We start from the raw sequence: 18805 nt of genomic DNA, 5'->3' as shown, positions 1-18805 counted from the left end.
GTTTGTTCAAAGAAGAAACATATACCCATCATAAACAACTTATACGATCCATTGCCTATCAAACAACACCACTCACACTAAATGTGCTAGGCTTGTAACAAGGGGGTTATGTAATGTCAGATTTTGGTTCCTTCAGCAAATCTTTTTATTTTATAAATGCTTGCTGGCATGGATGGGTTTCAATCTACATCATGTCTGTAGCATAGTAACCATTTTCTTTACCAAATGTAGTTTGTATAGTTGGTATTACTAATAATATTAGCAAATTGTAGGGTCTTAATGCAATTAGTAACTGGTATAGTTCCACTGGCCTTTCAGGTAATTTTTGTGATAGATTAGGAGAGGCAATTCAAATGTAGGGTCTGATAGGACCTTATAGCAGTTATCTCCCTTGGATATGTTCCACGGCCAGGTACAGTAGCTCTCATTTACTTTGTAGAGGCCAGCTAAAAATGGTTTCCACGCTGTGCCATTAGTTCTGTATTACAGATCTGGGCTAAACTTTGTAGAAGTCTTGCACTTAGAGTAGGGAATAAACCAGTTAATTTGGTGGATTAGAGGTCAGGGTCACTGACTGAAATAATAAAAATGGCTTCCACATGACTTAAGCTCTACATCACATGCCTGGGCTAAACTTTATGGATGGCTTGTACTGTGACTTTGGCTGAAAATGTTTTGCTAATTTTCTTCACCAAAATGTCAGTCTCAACCATGTACCTGTATCAATGTTTGTGGATTGTTTATACTTTGGATAATAAAGGAACCCATAGAAAAATGGATTTTGCATAACTTTAGTTTAAAACCATGTACCATGACCATAGTGTGTGAATTGCTTTGCACAGAGGAGTCACACAAACAAATATGTTTCCTGTAGGCCGACCATCCTTGTTTCTGTTGCCTACCTTAGCACACACACTCCCCACCAACCCATGGTTTAAAAAACTTTATAAAAAAAAAAAGAGAAGTTTCCGAAAATCTATGCGTGCATCTAAATGAGCTGGTTTAGCCCAATACTGGTACTTTAGGTGCTTAATACATTATATATACTAATCATTATTATTATTTTATATATATATATATATATATATATATATATATATATATATATATATATATATATATATATATATATAGCTTTTTTACTAATTTTCTTTCTCTAAACATTTGTCTGTGATTAAACTCCAATAATAAAACAATGACAGCAATAATAATGATACTATTATTACTATTATTATTATTATTTATTATTATTATTATTATTATTATTGCCAGTGATGATTACGAGATGAAATTAGCTTCATGGATAATGTTTACATAACAGAACATTCCAAGGCTATTCTTCAACTTGTAATATTTGTTATTAGCCTGGTCCTCAGTTCCATTATCAGTAGAGATTACTGTCTGATTCTAGGTTCTTACATTGTGTCTAGTCAAGGTTACAATATGTTAATCTTAAGAGTTGATTAACATATCGGAACTTTATCTAGCCAAGATGAGGTTTTTGTGTATTGTCCTGAATCTGAACTTTCTCAGCTGTTTGTGTAGTTTAATCACAGTAGGCTGTAATAAATCTCCATGAATTTGTTGGTTGCATGACTGGAATTTGCAATCCAAGTACTGGTCTCATTTTGCTTTATCAGCACATGCACAGGTAATTCCATATAGAGTGTGTGTGTTTTGGATTTTTATCGTAGCTTAACAATTTTTCAATCATATCACTACAATGTCTGCAGTGTGGCAGTTTATAGTGATGTCTAGCACTGAGGCATCAAGATGCAGACATATAGCATGATGTCCCACCCAGTCACATTATCCTGACATCGGCCGACCAGTCCTAACACTTAATTTCTTAATGCTAAGCACCTAGCAGGGCAGCTGTTAGTACCATTTTTATAAGTCTTTGGTATGACTTGGCTGGGGTTTGAAACCACAACCTCCAGCATCCGAAGCAGACACTATAACCATATTATTCCATCAGAGCGGTCTAATTCTGTATAGAATCAGCTTATTCTCCATCACTTACTAACAACATGTATACATAATGAGTATACATAATGAGTATACATGTTACCAGAACTGGAGAATATTTGTTACCCCTGAGCTTTTAAGGAATTGTGTGTCCGTGCATATGTACATATAGATGTACATATTTATCTGTCTGTGCTTATGTACGTATAGATGTATCATTCATATTTATATTTCTGTGCATGTGTACATGCATATGTATTATATATATTTAGATTAAATATTTGTCTGTGCATATAGATGTACCGTACACATTCATGTGTCTTTGTATATTTACTAATAGATGTACATATGTATATATATATATATATATATATATATATATATATATATATATATATATATATATATATATATATATATATATATATATTGTTAATATTGATGTGTCTATGCATATATACATATACATGTAGATGTACATATTAATTTTGTCTGTGCATATATACACATATTTGTACATATTTATGTTTGTAATGGCCTTGAACTCATCTTGACACCATTTGACAGACACATGAAACTTGGGTCCATGATAGCTCTATGGGTGTAGATTGCGCCAACGCTTTTGTTATATTGATCGTTCCTCCTGGGATAAAACTGTATGTTGGAGTGATTTTATGCTAACTTCAACAAACCTGCTGGGATGTATGTCACACATGACTCATATCAGTAAATGTGATCAATGCCCCAAGTGTCAGCACATGTCTAACTCAAACCTTTGGGTGATGCCCTGTAGTCTATACCTGAACTCCCTTCAGAACTTCACCCCACATCATGACATGGGCATGAAAAGACAGGCTTGTACATGCAACTGATATTTACCCAAGGGTCCTTCCCTAACCCAAGGGATTTAGCCTCTTGGTCACAACTTATATGCATTTGTGATTCCCATTCTAAAACCATATAGATTTTATATGCAACTGGTATTCACCCTGGGGTCCATCCCTACCCCTACCATTTGGAAACTATTGAGATCTACATGGCTGTTCATTCTTCTTATATGGTTCTAAAATGCATCCAGTTATAAACGGTCCATAAAATGAAATATTATGTTCCAGTGTTAAGATCTCAATACAGCTTTTTCTCATGTATAATTTTATAATACATGTACTTTAATGATATTACTGCATTTTGTGTTGTAGATTTCTTTGTATGCAACTAGTTGTAAAATGAACTTCTCTACGTTAACATTGAGAGTGAATATCTATCTATCATAAGTTAGATGTAGATTTACTAACATTATTGTGATTTTTATTGAAGCAAATACTTATACAGACAAAACTAGAGCAGTTAATTTCAGTTGCAGCGTGTTATTGATTAACAAATCATTCATAGAGGGTTCTCTATCAAAGTTGTTGTTGTTGCTGTTGTAGGGTTTAACGCCATTTTTCAGCACAAGATAGGCTATATATGGCGGCCAGTATAACTGGTGGAGGAAGAACCCGGGAAAACCCCAAGAAGAACCACCGACCCATGAGAAGCTACCGTCAAGCTTTCTCACGTACTCACGTTAGCTGAGCCTGAGACTCGAACCCACGCAGACAGAGGTGAGATGGCAGTGATCTGAACAGTGAGCGCCTTTGACAACTTGGCCACTTGGCGCCCCCCTCCATCGAAGTTGTACTGTTATGTGTAGCTTAGAAAGGAAAAGAACTCTTTTGAATAAAGTTCTTATTATGTAAAACAGTATAACCAGAATTTAATAGTTCTGTAAATGACCAGTGTTTTTCACATGCATGTAAACATTACAAAATTTTAGATTATTTTTAAAAGAAACAAAACACATAGGGTATATGTAGTTTGTGAGATTAACCCATCTTCTAAAATTCTTATTTCTCCACTTCCCACCTGTGGATCTGTCTATTGAGATTTTGTATTGGTTAAATGTTCTACAGTTGTTTTTCAAAGATCCATAAAAAGCAAGGACATGTACAAGTGTGTGTGTGTGTGTGATTTGGATTTTTAACGTTTTAACAATTTTTCAGTCATATCGCTATGATATCTGCAGTGTGGCAGTTTATAGTGGTGTCTAGCACAAGGGCATCATGCCAAATACATGTAGCATGATGTCCCACCCAGCCATATTATCCTGATACCAGGCCAACCAGTCCTAACACTAACCTCTTCATGCTGAGCGCCAAGCAAGGCAGCTGTTAGTACCATTTTTGTAAGTCTTTGGTATGACTCAGCCAGGGATTAAACCCATGACCTGCTTCCGAGGCGGACGCTCTAACCACTAGGCCACCAGAGCAGTCATGTACAAGTGAAACATACACATGACAACAATACATATCAAAGAGCATGATGGACATGAAACATACAGACATTGCTTTATTTTAGGATTGTGCAATTGTGAAATAAAAAATAAATAAAACAAATACACAAAAATCATTGTCATAGTTTCAGGTCATTCCATTTTTCCTCATTAAATCCCATGGGGATGAGGGAATTCACCTCTAACTTTTCAGTTAATGATAGTACCTGCAGTTGCTACATCTTAAATTCAAAAGTGGTATGTAGGTGTTAATTTTACTGAGTCTTTTTAACCTATTATTCATAGAAACATCATACATTATTTATGTTTTTGTAAAAAGGCAAACACTGTTTATAAAAACTTCTTTATAAATGGTCACAGTATTATTGTTGAAAAGTAAGTCATGTGGTGCAGTGAAACCTTCAGAAGGTTTGATGGATACATAGAGTTGTACCAGCTAGTGGTAACATCAGTTACAGTAAGGTTTGAACATGTTGCTGTAGTCAAAACAATTGAGCAGACAGGCAGTTTTATTGGTCCCACTACAGTATATTGGCCTGGAAGGAGCAATCATTTTACATGTTTAGTACTGATAAATGTGTTAACAGAAATCCAATAGTACTTCCATTATATTTTAATTTGTCTTTTCTGTCAAAAATTTATTTTAAGAACAATTGTAAATTTTGATCATTTTATGAAAGTGAAAATATGCCAAAAGATTACTTTAGGCTGTGTGTTTGCCATTTACTGATGCTTAAATTGAGATGTACATGGTATTATTATGTATATTTACCTGACACTGTTAGGTTTTTATTTGTTATTATGTGCTATGAGTTATGCAAAATTGTATTTTGTAGCTGATCTTGTCCAAATGTTTACCTGACTAGAATGATTGATATTTTTTTTAAATTCTGTAAACAACTAATAAATAGTTTACATTTCTCTGTGAGTGAAGGTTAAATATTATGATCATTATCTTGGTCAGAACTTGTGTGCAGATATTTTCCTGGGTGTGTTTTCCCAGACTATGTTTATAAATGATGACATTGTCAAGTTTCTGTTTATAATAATAATAATAATGAGGACTTTGTATAGCACCTAATCTTTAGAAGCTCTAAGTGCTTTACAACATTAGACAACACCTATAAGATAAAAACATATAATAATATTATTACAAAAACAAACACCATGAAATTAGAAGAAGAAAAAAATAAAAAATCAAAAAATAAAAAAAAGTTTTAAAAAATTCTGAGAATATTTCAGGTAGGAAACATTATTAGGTCCTAAGTTTGTTCTTGCAGTCGAAATAAGTGAATTTTGAGAGCCCTCTTGAATGTGATCACTGTGTCTTTGTGTCTAAGTTCAGTGGGCAATTCATTCCATGTTGTTGGGCCCTGGTATGCAAAAGAACGCTGTCCATATGACTTTGTTTTCATAGTGGGAATAATGAGTATACGATTGTCAGAAGAGGAGCGTTAAGTATCTTGCTGGTGTGTACACCTGGGTGAGATCAGGATAGGTATGTTGTACTAGAGTCCGACAGTGAAACGTAGCACAGAGAACAAATTTTGTGTTTGATTCTGGATCAAATGGATAGGCAGTGTAGGGTACAGAGCAGTGGGGAAGAGTGCTGTGATCGTGGTACTCTAAGTATGATCCAAGCAGCTGTGTTTTGAACTTTTTGAAGTTTCTGGAGTAGATATTGAGATGAACCAGACAGAATTGAGTTACAATAGTCCAGTCTTGAAAGTACTAATGAACACACAAGTGTTTTAGTGGCATCAATTGAAAGATATTTGCGAATTGAGCTGATGCATCTCAGCTCAAGATATGCAGCCTTTCATATGTTCATGACATGTTGGTGCAATGTGAGAGTACTGTCCATAGTAACACCTAGGTTTTGTACTGATTGTTTGAATTTAATGTTGGTGTTGCTGATATTTATTGTTTGAGGTAAAGGATGTGAATGAGAAAGTTTTTGTATTGTGATCCGAATGGCCTCAGTTTTATCATCATTCATCTGCAGCTTCTTACATATCATCCATGATTTCACATCAGTAATGCACCTCTCTACACCTTAGATGGTAGCATCAACTTCAGTTGGGTGGCTAGATTTGTATATTTGGGTGTCATCAGCGTACAATTAGTGAGACACTGGATGATGATCTATACCACTTGAGAGCGACTGAGTGTACAGAATGAAGAGAACAGGTCCAAGAACAGACCCCTGTGGAACACCACAACATAGATCAACTGGGCTGGAGTGTATTCCATTTGCAGATACAATTTGTGTCCTGTTGACCAAATAGGACTTGAACCACAGTAAGGCTGTATCATGAATGCCAAATACATGCTGGAGATAGTGAAGTAATATATCATGGTCTATTGTGTCAAATGCTGCAGACAAATCAAGGAGGGTGAGGACTGTAATATTTCCGCTATTCAACGCAGAGAGAATGTCATTAACTACTTTTAGAAGAGTAGTTTCAGTACTGTGGCAAGGGCAATATGCAGATTGTACATTGCTAAAAAGACTGTTTGAATTTAGATGAGATACAAGCTGGGATAGAACAACCTTTTCTAAGATTTTATATATGAATGGGAGATTAAAAACTGGGCAGTAGTTCTTTAAATTGTTATGGTCTAGTGTTGGTTCTTCAAGAGAGGCCTTACAATGGCAGTTTTGAAAAAATGATGGGAATTCCCCTGATGAGAGAGAGGTATTAATAACATCAGTTAGTGAAGGCAATACTAGATCTAAGCACTCAAGCAGCAGTGATGTTGGAATTTGATCAAGTTCACACAACTTTGGTGTACTCTTCATCAGGATTGTACGTATGAAATCCATAGAGACAGGTTCAAATGCTGCTAATGGTTGCCGTTCAAATTCTGTATCCCAACTGTATGGTGACGACGAGTCAATTGAAATTGTAGTGTCAAGCTTATCTCTAATGGTTTGTACTTTGTCACGGAAAAAGTTTTCAAACATGTCCGGAAGGTCGACTGGAGAGAAAGTAGTTGGAAGTGGTGTTGATTTGTTCCTTGACATTAGCTTGTTATTAATCTCAATGTTTGTAGTACAACTTTTTCCCTACCACAATCACATTCCCTTTTACATCATAGCGCATGATGAAACCGATCTGAGCAAGATCACCCTGCTTGCTTGACTATGTCTAAAAATGTCCAAGTACATTTTATAAAATTGAATTTGCTGTTAATCATTTTTTCGAGGAATTTATACAATAATTTTGAATGGAATTGGGATGTATAAGGTATGAAATACAGCGAATAAATGCCATTTAAAGGTATGTGTTATCAAATTCTCAAAAATGACAACTGTAGCTGCAAAAAGTGACTTAGACTGTATACATGAGTTATGTGACTTGCACTGTAGAATTCCACTAATGTTCATTTAGAACTTTATTCATCAGGACTTGTGTTATATTCTAGTATTATTTGGCATTTAATTCAGAATACCATGTTTATGTTCACATTTTCATTTTGTGTTCTCAGGAAATACATTTTTTGTTGAATTTTACAAAGCTTGTTGCTATTTGCTCTTTTCTATTACTCATTTTAAGACCATAGACTCGTGATAGTATGCATATGATTACATGTGAAATTCATTATATAGCTTGTTATTTATTATTATTATTATTCCAGGTAGTTCAGCTCTTTCAAATCAGGGAGAGTCTCGAGATGTAAACTTGTCTGCCACCAAATCCAATATTATGTATGTTGACACACTGGCCTTGGTGACAAAACTGGAGAAGGCAGGTAATTACACAATAATAACATTTCCAATCAACATTTAAAGACTTGTGTAGAACAAGACATTCAGTCAAGGACAAAAGAAGCAAGGGAAAGGACTTGCTTTTTATTTGTATTACTAACGTTCACCATGCCCATTTGTACAGTATCTTTATGAAAAATTATGTTATTGTGAATGACAAAAAGGGTATGGTACCAGCCAACATGGGCATGGTGTAGTGCTGTTCTTAAAATGGCTTGTAGCAAAACTTCATTTGTCTCCTTAGACTGGAGCTTCAGTTTTCTTGATTTGATTTTCCATGATCTCTAGCTCGAGAGTACATAGTTTCTCCTACATGGAAGGCCAGATCATCAAAGGTTAATTCGCAATTAAAGCCCCAAAAAATAAAAAATTTGTTTCTGATCTCATACACAGAAATGAAATGGGTGATTGTTTGGATTAAGATTTTTTTCATTCTGTTGTATATAAAAAAAATGACATATAAGCCTTTGGTAGAGAAACTTTGTTTTACTTTTGATATATTTTGTACCATTGATAGTTGTTAGTGGTATTATTCAGCTTGGTGTTATACCTTATAGGGTCTCTACAGAACTTATAAAACATTATCCTTTTCTCTGATCACAAAAGCTAGACATTTAAAGTTGACTGTGATTATTGTAGATTGCTAGATAGCCATTTCATTTGGATTGTGCCATCTAGTTTGTGTATAATAGATACTTAATAGACAATGTATTGAATAATAAGCATCTTAGTAATTACGGAACCAAATACTTTTAACCAGAACTAATGAATCCGCACTGGCCATTACATTTGGACAATCAATTTTTGGGGGTTGGGGGTTGTTTTTATGCTGGTATTAAACCAAAAGAGCTCATGAAATGACCTGTTGTCCAGCCTCCATTGTATATCCATCCATTAGCACAAGTTTGTTATTGGGCATCAGTTGGCTGCCACATCTTTTCTTTCAATGCATTGCCATGGCAGCCAATCTTCAGCATCCATTATGGCTGCCACATCTTTTCTTTCAATGCATTTCCACAGCAGCCAATCTTGGGCATCTATTATAGCTGCCACATCTTTTCTTTCAATGCATTTCCACAGCAGCCAATCTTGGGCATCTATTATAGCTGCCACATCTTTTCTTTCAATGCATTGCCACAGCGGCCAATCTTGGTCATACGTTATGGCTGCCAAATCTTTTCTTTCAATGCATTGCCACAGCAGCCAATCTTGGACATCCATTATGGCTGCCACATCTTTTCTTTCAATGTATTGCCACAGCAGCCAATCTTGGGCATCCATCTTTTCTTTCAATGTATTGCCACAGCAGCCAATCTTGGGCATCCATCTTTTCTTTCAATGCATTGTCACAGCAACCAATTTTGAAAATTGTATTATTGCTACTCCTTCTAAATGGATGGTCATGATAACATGGGGTTTTCACACAAAAACTTACAATGTCTAGATGGTCAATGATGAAAATGATGCCTATCAGATGTCCAGTATAGCTTATTGGTAGTTATCTTGAAAACAGTGCTATCATTACCCTCCTGAATGAAAAGTCATATGGACAGTGGGTTTTTACAAGAACACTTTCTATGATGTCTAATTGGTCTATATTAAAATGGTGTCCTCAGACATCCTAGATGGCCAACACAGTGGCCATCTTGAAAATCATTACTGCAACTTCTCTTGAATGGATAGTCATATAAGTCAACATGGGGTTTTGATTAAAATACTTTTTTAGATGTCTAGTTGAACCTATATGAAATGGTGTTATTTGATATACATTATAGCCAATATGGCAGCCATCTTGAAAACTTTGTTACTGCTACTCCTGATGAATGTAAAGTCATATCTACATGGAGTTTTCACTAGAAGACTTCTTATAATGTCTAGTTTTCCCAAAATAAAAACAGTGCTGATATGACATCCAATATGGCCACCATAGCAGCCATCATGAAAATCTTGTTATTGCTTCTCCTGCTCAACATAAAATTATGTCAGAATTGGGGTTTTCACTATAAAATATATTATTGCTATCTAAAATACCTCTGTGGTCCAAAATGTAATAGTGCTGATCTTGTGTACTAAAATGCTGCCATGGTTGCAAATGGCATTGTTGCACACAGTTAAAAAGGAAGAAATGGTTTTGTCTTGAATTTCTGGAAATTCTTTACTGCCAAGAAGCTGTGGGTACTGTAGTTTCCTGTCCATGTGGATAGGCAGCCATCCAATTTATTTTCTGGATGATAACTTAAATTCTTGGGAACAGATTTCCTTGCAGCTTAGAACATGTTACTTATAGCTCAAAAAATAGCCCTGTTGATTTGTATTCATTACCTCCAAGATCAAGGTCACTGTTTTTTAAACTAGGTTTATTTATGTGTTGAGTTTCTAGATAATAACTTAAGTTACATATTGTGCACATTTGTTTCCCATAACTTTTGGAAGGACATTATTAATTTGGGAGTCAGTATCTCCAAGGTCAAGGTTGTTATCACTAAAATATGATTGGCTATTGCATTCCAGTGCTCCAGACAGAAATAGAGGGCACTCCACTCTGCATCCTCCTGTAATTCTTCAGTTCTTTTCAAGCCCCACCCCTCTGCCAGTCCTAAAAACTCTAAACACTGCCTCCAAACTGTCACTTTCTATTTATTGCACTTATTTTTCTGTTTATTTAATGTAGGATAATTTATGAAGGTGCTTTTTCTGTTTGTAGAAAAAATACTAATGAAATTTTAAAAAATTTCAGCTGAATTCCCTCTTTTTATTATAAAAATTACTCTTTGTTTAAAAAAGTGCAGCATTCTTCAAGAATCAATGCAAGTTCCCGCGTTGCTGAAGGTTTTGCACTTATCCTCCTCTTAATTAGAAATTCCTGAAGCAGTGCACTTCATTTTTGTTATTTTTGTTGTTGGTTTATCAGCACGTGATAGGCTATACATTGTGGCCAGTAAATCTGGTGGCAGAAAAACCCGTGAAAATCCTGGAAAGAACCACATACCCATGGGAAGCTACTGGCAAACTACTGCACAAAGCATTGGTAAAGATTTTATACATTGGCTTCCCTCAGCCCATGAAGAAACCCTTTTAGAATCCACTTTTAAAGTCAAGATTTGTCTTCTACATTTTGTTGTGAACCAGAATTTAAGTTTTCTTTGACAAATTTCATTGAAATTTGGTACATGTATCATAATTAGGTCTGTAATGATTATCCAAAACACTGCTGATTATTCAAGTATTGGCAGTAACTGGTTGCAAAATTTGATAACTAGGTAACTGACCACCCGTAACCTCTTCATCCCCTGTCTTGAGAGACTGCTGCTATCAAAGACCACATATCCTGTGAGACTGGGTTCTCCATGCACAGAATTATTAATTATATAATGTTATTACCAGTTATTAGAAACCAACTGTCTTGAGAGAACATTGTCCTTTGGCATAAGAGGTGGTCTTTCAAGACAGGTTTTACTGTATTATATGTATCTTGTTGAAGAGCATCAAAAGTAGTTTGGAATGCAAGCCATAATCACCTAATCCATGTGCCAGATTGCTAGTCCAATTTGCATTGGTAAGTTCTACTCTGTAATGGATCTTGCATTAAAATACAGTAGCCTAGGTCAGTTCAGTAATGGACTATACTTTAAAATACAGTAGCCTCTGTCCATTCAATAATGAATTATACCATAATATACAGTAGCCTTGATCAGTTCGTTAAGGAATCATACATTAAAATTCAGTAACCTAGGTCAGTTCAATAATGGATTATACTTTAAAATACAGTAGAATAGGTCAGTTCAATAATGAAGCATACATTAAAATACAGTAGAATAGGTCAGTTCAATAATGAAGCATACATTAAAATACAGTAGCCTAGGTCAGTTCAATAATGGATTATACTTTAAAATACAGTAGCCTAGGTCAGTTCAGTAATGGATTATACTTTAAAATACAGTAGAATAGGTCAGTTCAATAATGAAGCATACATTAAAATACAGTAACCTAGGTCAGTTCAATAATGGATTATACTTTAAAATACAGTAGCCTAGGTCAGTTCAATAATGAATCATACATTAAAATATAGTAGCCTAGGTCAGTTCAATAATGAAGCATACATTAAAATACAGTAGCCTAGGTCAGTTCAATAATGGATTATACTTTAAAATACAGTAGCCTAGGTCAGTTCAATAATGAATCATACATTAAAATACAGAAGGCTAGGTCAGTTCAGTAATGGATTATACTTTAAAATACAGTAGCCTAGGTCAGTTCAATAATGAATCATACATTAAAATACAGTAGCCCAGGTCAGTTCAATAATGGATTATACTTTAAAATACAGTAGCCTAGGTCAGTTCAATAATGAATCATACATTAAAATACAGTAGCCTAGATCAGTTCAGTAATGGATTATACTTTAAAATACAGTAGAATAGGTCAGTTCAATAATGAAGCATACATTAAAATACAGTAACCTAGGTCAGTTCAGTAATGGATTATACTTTAAAATACAGTAGCCTAGGTCAGTTCAATAATGAAGCATACATTAAAATACAGTAGCCTAGGTCAGTTCAATAATGAAGCATACATTAAAATACAGTAGCCTAGGTCAGTTCAATAATGGATTATACTTTAAAATACAGTAGCCTAGGTCAGTTCAATAATGAAGCATACATTAAAATACAGTAGCCTAGATCAGTTCAGTAATGGATTATACTTTAAAATACAGTAGCCTAGGTCAGTTCAATAATGGATTATACTTTAAAATACAGTAGCCTAGGTCAGTTCAATAATGAAGCATACATTAAAATACAGTAGCCTAGGTCAGTTCAATAATGAATCATACATTAAAATACAGTAGCCTAGGTCAGTTCCGTAATGGATTATACTTTAAAATACAGTAGCCTTGGTCAGTTCAATAATGAATTATGCTTTAAAATATAGTAGCCAAGGTCGGTTCAGGAATGGATTGTACATTAAAATACAGTAGCCTAGGTCAGTTCAGTAATGGATTATACTTTAAAATACAGTAGCCTAGGTCAGTTCAATAATAAATCATACATTAAAATATAGTAGCCTTGGTCCGTTCAATAATAGATTATACTTTAAAATACAGTAGCCTTGGTCAGTTCAATAATGGATTATACTTTAAAATATAGCCTTGGTCAGTCCAATAATGGATTATACTTTAAAATACAGTAGCCTAGGTCAGTTCAATAATGAATCATACATTAAAATGCCTTGGTCTATTCAATAATAGATTATACATTAAAATACAGTAGCCTAGGTCAGTTCATTAATGGATTGTACTTTAAAGTACAGAAGCCTTGGTCAGTTCAATAATGAAATACAGAAGCCTTGGTCAGTTCATTAATGAATCATACATAAAATGCCCTGGTCCATTCAATAATAGATTATACATTAAAATACAGTAACCTAGGTCAGTTCATTAATGGATTGTACTTTAAAATACAGTAGCCTAGGTCAGTTTTATAATGAATCATGCATTAAAATGCAGTAGCCTAGGTCAGTTCAGTAATGAATCATAACTTAAAATACAGTAGCCAAGGTCAGTTCAATAATGAATCATACATTAAAATATAGTAGCCTAGGTCAGTTCAATAATGAAGCATACATTAAAATACAGTAGCCTAGGTCAGTTCAGTAATGGATTATACTTTAAAATACAGTAGCCTAGGTCAGTTCAATAATGAAGCATACATTAAAATACAGTAGCCTAGGTCAGTTCAATAATGAATCATACATTAAAATACAGTAGCCTAGATCAGTTCAGTAATGGATTATACTTTAAAATACAGTAGCCTAGGTCAGTTCAATAATGAATCATACATTAAAATATAGTAGCCTAGGTCAGTTCAATAATGAAGCATACATTAAAATACAGTAGCCTAGGTCAGTTCAATAATGGATTATACTTTAAAATACAGTAGCCTAGGTCAGTTCAATAATGAAGCATACATTAAAATACAGTAGCCTAGGTCAGTTCAATAATGAATCATACATTAAAATACAGTAGGCTAGGTCAGTTCAGTAATGGATTATACTTTAAAATACAGTAGCCTAGGTCAGTTCAATAATGAATCATACATTAAAATACAGTAGCCTAGGTCAGTCCAATAATGGATTATACTTTAAAATACAGTAGCCTCTGTCCATTCAATAATGAATTATACCATAATATACAGTAGCCTTGATCAGTTCATTAATGAATCATACATTAAAATACAGTAACCTAGGTCAGTTCAATAATGGATTATACTTTAAAATACAGTAGCCTAGGTCAGTTCAGTAATGAATCATACATTAAAATATAGTAGCCTAGGTCAGTTCAATAATGAAGCATACATTAAAATAGAGTAGCCTAGGTCAGTTCAATAATGAATTATACATTAAAATACAGTAGCCTAGGTCCATTCAATAATAGATTATACTTTAAAATACAGTAGCCTAGGTCAGTCCTATAATGAATCATGCATTAAAATGCAGTAGCCTAGGTCAGTTCAGTAATGAATGATACATTAAAATACAGTAGCCTAGGTCAGTTCAATAATGAATCATACATTAAAATACAGTAGCCTAGGTCAGTTCCGTAATGGATTATACTTTAAAATACAGTAGCCTTGGTCAGTTCAATAATGAATCATGCTTTAAAATATAGTAGCCAAGGTCAGTTCAGGAATGGATTGTACATTAAAATACAGTAGCCTAGGTCAGTTCAATAATGGATTATACTTTAAAATACAGTAGCCTAGGTCAGTTCAATAATAAATCATACATTAAAATATAGTAGCCTTGGTCCATTCAATAATAGATTATACTTTAAAATACAGTAGCCTTGGTCAGTTCAATAATGGATTATACTTTAAAATATAGCCTTGGTCAGTCCAATAATGGATTATACTTTAAAATACAGTAGCCTAGGTCAGTTCAATAATGAATCATACATTAAAATGCCTTGGTCCATTCAATAATAGATTATACATTAAAATACAGTAGCCTAGGTCAGTTCAGTAATGGATTGTACTTTAAAATACAGAAGCCTTGGTCAGTTCAATAATGAAATACAGAAGCCTTGGTCATTTCATTAATGAATCATACATAAAATGCCCTGGTCCATTCAATAATAGATTATACATTAAAATACAGTAACCTAGGTCAGTTCATTAATGGATTGTACTTTAAAATACAGTAGCCTAGGTCAGTTTTATAATGAATCATGCATTAAAATGCAGTAGCCTAGGTCAGTTCAGTAATGAATCATACATTAAAATGCAGTAGCCTAGGTCAGTTCAGTAATGAATCATAATTTAAAATACATTAGCCTAGGTCAGTTTAACAGTACATTAAAATGCCTTGGTCCATTCAATAATAGATTATACATTAAAATACAGCAGCCTAGGTCAGTTCAATAATGAATCATACATTAAAATTCCTTGGTCCATTCAATAATATTTTATACATTAAATTACAGTAGCCTAGGTCCATTCAGTAATATATTATACATTAAAATACAGTAGCCTAGGTCAGTTCAGTAATGAATCACACATTAAAATACAGTAGCCTAGATCAGTTAAATAAAAAAAGCTTGTCACAAGAAAATTTGTTCTGTCTATACTAGCTTACAAGTCAAGTCCTGCTGCAAACAACATTGATCTGCCTTCACCTAATGTACCAGAAGATCAGGGTCTGTGTGTTTGGTCTACTGATAACTCCTTACAAACTGCACAGACCCAGATCGGCCTTCACTTAATGTGCCCGCAGATCAGAGTCTGTGTGTTTCTTCTACTGATTACTCCTAACAAACTGCACAGACCCAGATCTGCTGATGCTTTATGTGAGGTCAGATTTGGCTCTGTGTATTTTGCAGTTTGACGTATAAGCGAGTAAAGTTGGTACTATATAACCCTCTTTATCTGCATGCCTATTTTATTTTTTATTGATATGCACATTCTTTTGTATGTTCAGAAAATAATTAAAGGAGAAAGCACGCTCCTTTTTTGATAGTTGACTTGGCTGTTACCAGTAATTTATGTTTAGGTTTTCCAAGGGAGCAGGCAGAAGTTGTGACTCGAGCCTTTGTAGATGTGATCAACACCACCATAGAGTATCAGACAAAAACACTTGTGACCAAACCACAACAGGTATCAGTGAACAGTTGTGTTGAAAGAGGATTTGGTTTATATTTATTGTAAATCACAGTACTTTTATCATGGGAATAAAAATGTTACTTTGGAAAAGAAAAACGTAACTTGTGAAAGTGTATTCTGCACTATATCATATTTAGAAATGACTAATAATTAATTTTACAAAAGTTTATCAGTTTGTATCCCAGTTATGGTAAATTCTTTACTTCTTACACATTTTTGTTTCCTGAGCACAACTTTCATTCTGTTCAAGGTATCTTGTTCAGACTTGGTAAATATAATGTTCCAGATGCGTATTTTGCTAGTCACTATTTTTCAGTTTCATTATTTCTTTTGTCCCTTCTTTTGGCCATACATCCATCCATAATCCACACTTTTGTTTCCAGGGTAAAGCTGTAAAACTTCCGGATATTGGTAGGAAACTTGATTAACATATTAGATTGGTTATCCAGATATGCATTTTGTTATTCACATATTAGACTGGTAATCCTGACATGCCTTTTTGCTATTGACATTTTAGACTGGTAGTCCTGACATGCCTTTTACTATTGACAATGACATATTAGACTGGTAGTCCTGACATGCCTTTTGCTGTTGACATTTTATGCTGGTGGTCCTGAAATGCCTTTTGCTATTGACATTTTAGACTGGTAGATGCCTTTTACTATTGACATATGTGACTGGTAGTCCTGACATACCTTTTGCTATTGACATTTTAGACTGGTAGTCCTGACATGCCTTTTACTATTGACATATAAGACTGGTAGTCCTGACATAACTTTTGCTATTGACATTTTAGACTGGTAGTCCTGACATGCCTTTTACTATTGACATATTAGACTGGTAGTCCTGACATGTCTTTTGCTACTGACATATTAGACTAGCTGTCCTGACATGCCTTTTGCTGTTGACATATTAGACTGGTAGTCCTGACATGCCTTTTCCTATTGACATATTAGACTGGTGGTCCTGATATAAAAATACAGAAAGTGATAGATTGTGAATAGTAAAAACTATTCACAATTTTCAGTTTCAATACTTGTAATATTTTTCTTCATCCATTCATCCATCCATCCATCATTCACACTTTCATTTCTGGATCACAACTCTCAACAGTTAAAGATATTAAAAAATATGTTATTCATTTTAGACTTGTGATCTTGCTGTACTTTTTGTTATTTCAATTCTTTATTTACCATGTTTTTAATGTTTTAGCTATACTGGCCATTGACCAGAAGAACTTATTGGGATGGCATAATATATGTCATCCATAATGTGTCCATATGTAAGCATAAGCTTGTCATCACTCCTCCTCTTATGAAAAAGGATTGCCATGCAAGTTTACATGCACATTCATCCCAAGGTCTAGTTGATCCTAAATGAAATTAGTGCACTTGGACTTCCACTGGGGCCGGCACAGAAGCCAATTTGAAAATCATGTTGCTTCTCTTCATAAACAGATGCTTATATCAAAATGGTCTTCACAGAAAGATAGTTTTCTTAAATGAAATGGATATGAATGCATAGGTGTCAACCTTTTGAGATGAAAACCTGTACACCAGACCAATAAAAACCTTACAAAGACCAAATAATCCTTACATGAAAAAATGTATTCAATACATTATATAAGATCAACAGTTTTAAAACAACAAATGCTATACACAAATTATTATGACACATATTTACATAATTATTTACATTTCTGAAACTTTATTTCATTCTTTTTACTTAAAGCACTATCATCTTCCTGCTTTGGCTAAGCAAAGAAGCTTTTGATGGATGCTTTCTTCTTCATTTCAAAATTTCTTTCATGCAGTTTTGTCCTGAAGTGTTCCTCCAGATCATTTATGCTTGACATTACCACTTTAATGTCTTTACTGCATATTTTGGTAAAAAAAGCATGTGAAGATCCTAACTTGGATACATCTACAATGCCAGCAAAGACTTTAATATAATCAGCCTGAAACATGCCACGACCTCGGTCAGTGTCTTCAAGCTTGCGTTTTTTTTAGTTAGGCTTAGCCATTTGATGGATGGAATATTCGAACTAGATGAGAGAAATAAAAACAAAATTAAAAAATGTAGATTTGACATGTGATAAAGGAAGATCTCCAGATTACAAATATGTTACGAATTTATATTTGTCTCCATAAACCCCAAGATATTACGCCAGGAGCTATCCAAAAATTGAAATATAGAAATAATTTTTTTTTTACAAAGTAGCACTCCGGAAGTTTATACCACGTAAGCTGTTGATCTTTTCTAGTAAAATTGCATATCTGGTGCTTGAAAGTTATGAATTTGCTATATGGTGTGCCAGTTTTGGTCACAGACTTGATATAAATTGGCAGTGTTACACATCTTCGAGTCACTCAGCATCTGTACTACGTCCCTCATTATGGCAATGCATCTTCCTGTTTGCATTACTTATCTGACAAACTTAACTCAAAACTATAACAGCACAATAAAATGCTGGTGCTAAAATCAGTAGAGTATTTATTTTTAATTAGTATATTGTTAAAAATTTTAATCAATCGACTTTATCTCCACACAGAAAAGTCGGATGAATTATGGTTACACCAA

At 34.1% G+C, this 18805-nt stretch overlaps 1 protein-coding gene across 1 annotated transcript in view; it reads left to right on the top strand.

Annotated features, from left to right (window-relative positions):
- LOC149782866 (mitochondrial calcium uniporter regulator 1-like) overlaps nt 1-18805 on the top strand; it is a 51632-nt gene that overhangs the window by 9302 nt on the left and 23525 nt on the right. Inside the window, exons 2-3 of the mRNA XM_089934400.1 lie at nt 7943-8056; nt 16116-16219. Of these exons, the coding sequence (XP_089790526.1) occupies nt 7943-8056; nt 16116-16219 (218 nt within the window). The remainder of the gene's footprint in view (nt 1-7942; nt 8057-16115; nt 16220-18805) is intronic.

The sequence above is a fragment of the Sinohyriopsis cumingii genome, chromosome 15 (genome assembly GCF_028554795.1).
Source record: "Sinohyriopsis cumingii isolate HCF-2022 chromosome 15, ASM2855479v2, whole genome shotgun sequence".
Lineage (NCBI taxonomy): Eukaryota > Metazoa > Mollusca > Bivalvia > Unionida > Unionidae > Sinohyriopsis > Sinohyriopsis cumingii.
Note: the sequence above shows the minus strand (reverse complement) of the source record. Positions and strands in the feature narration are given on the sequence as shown.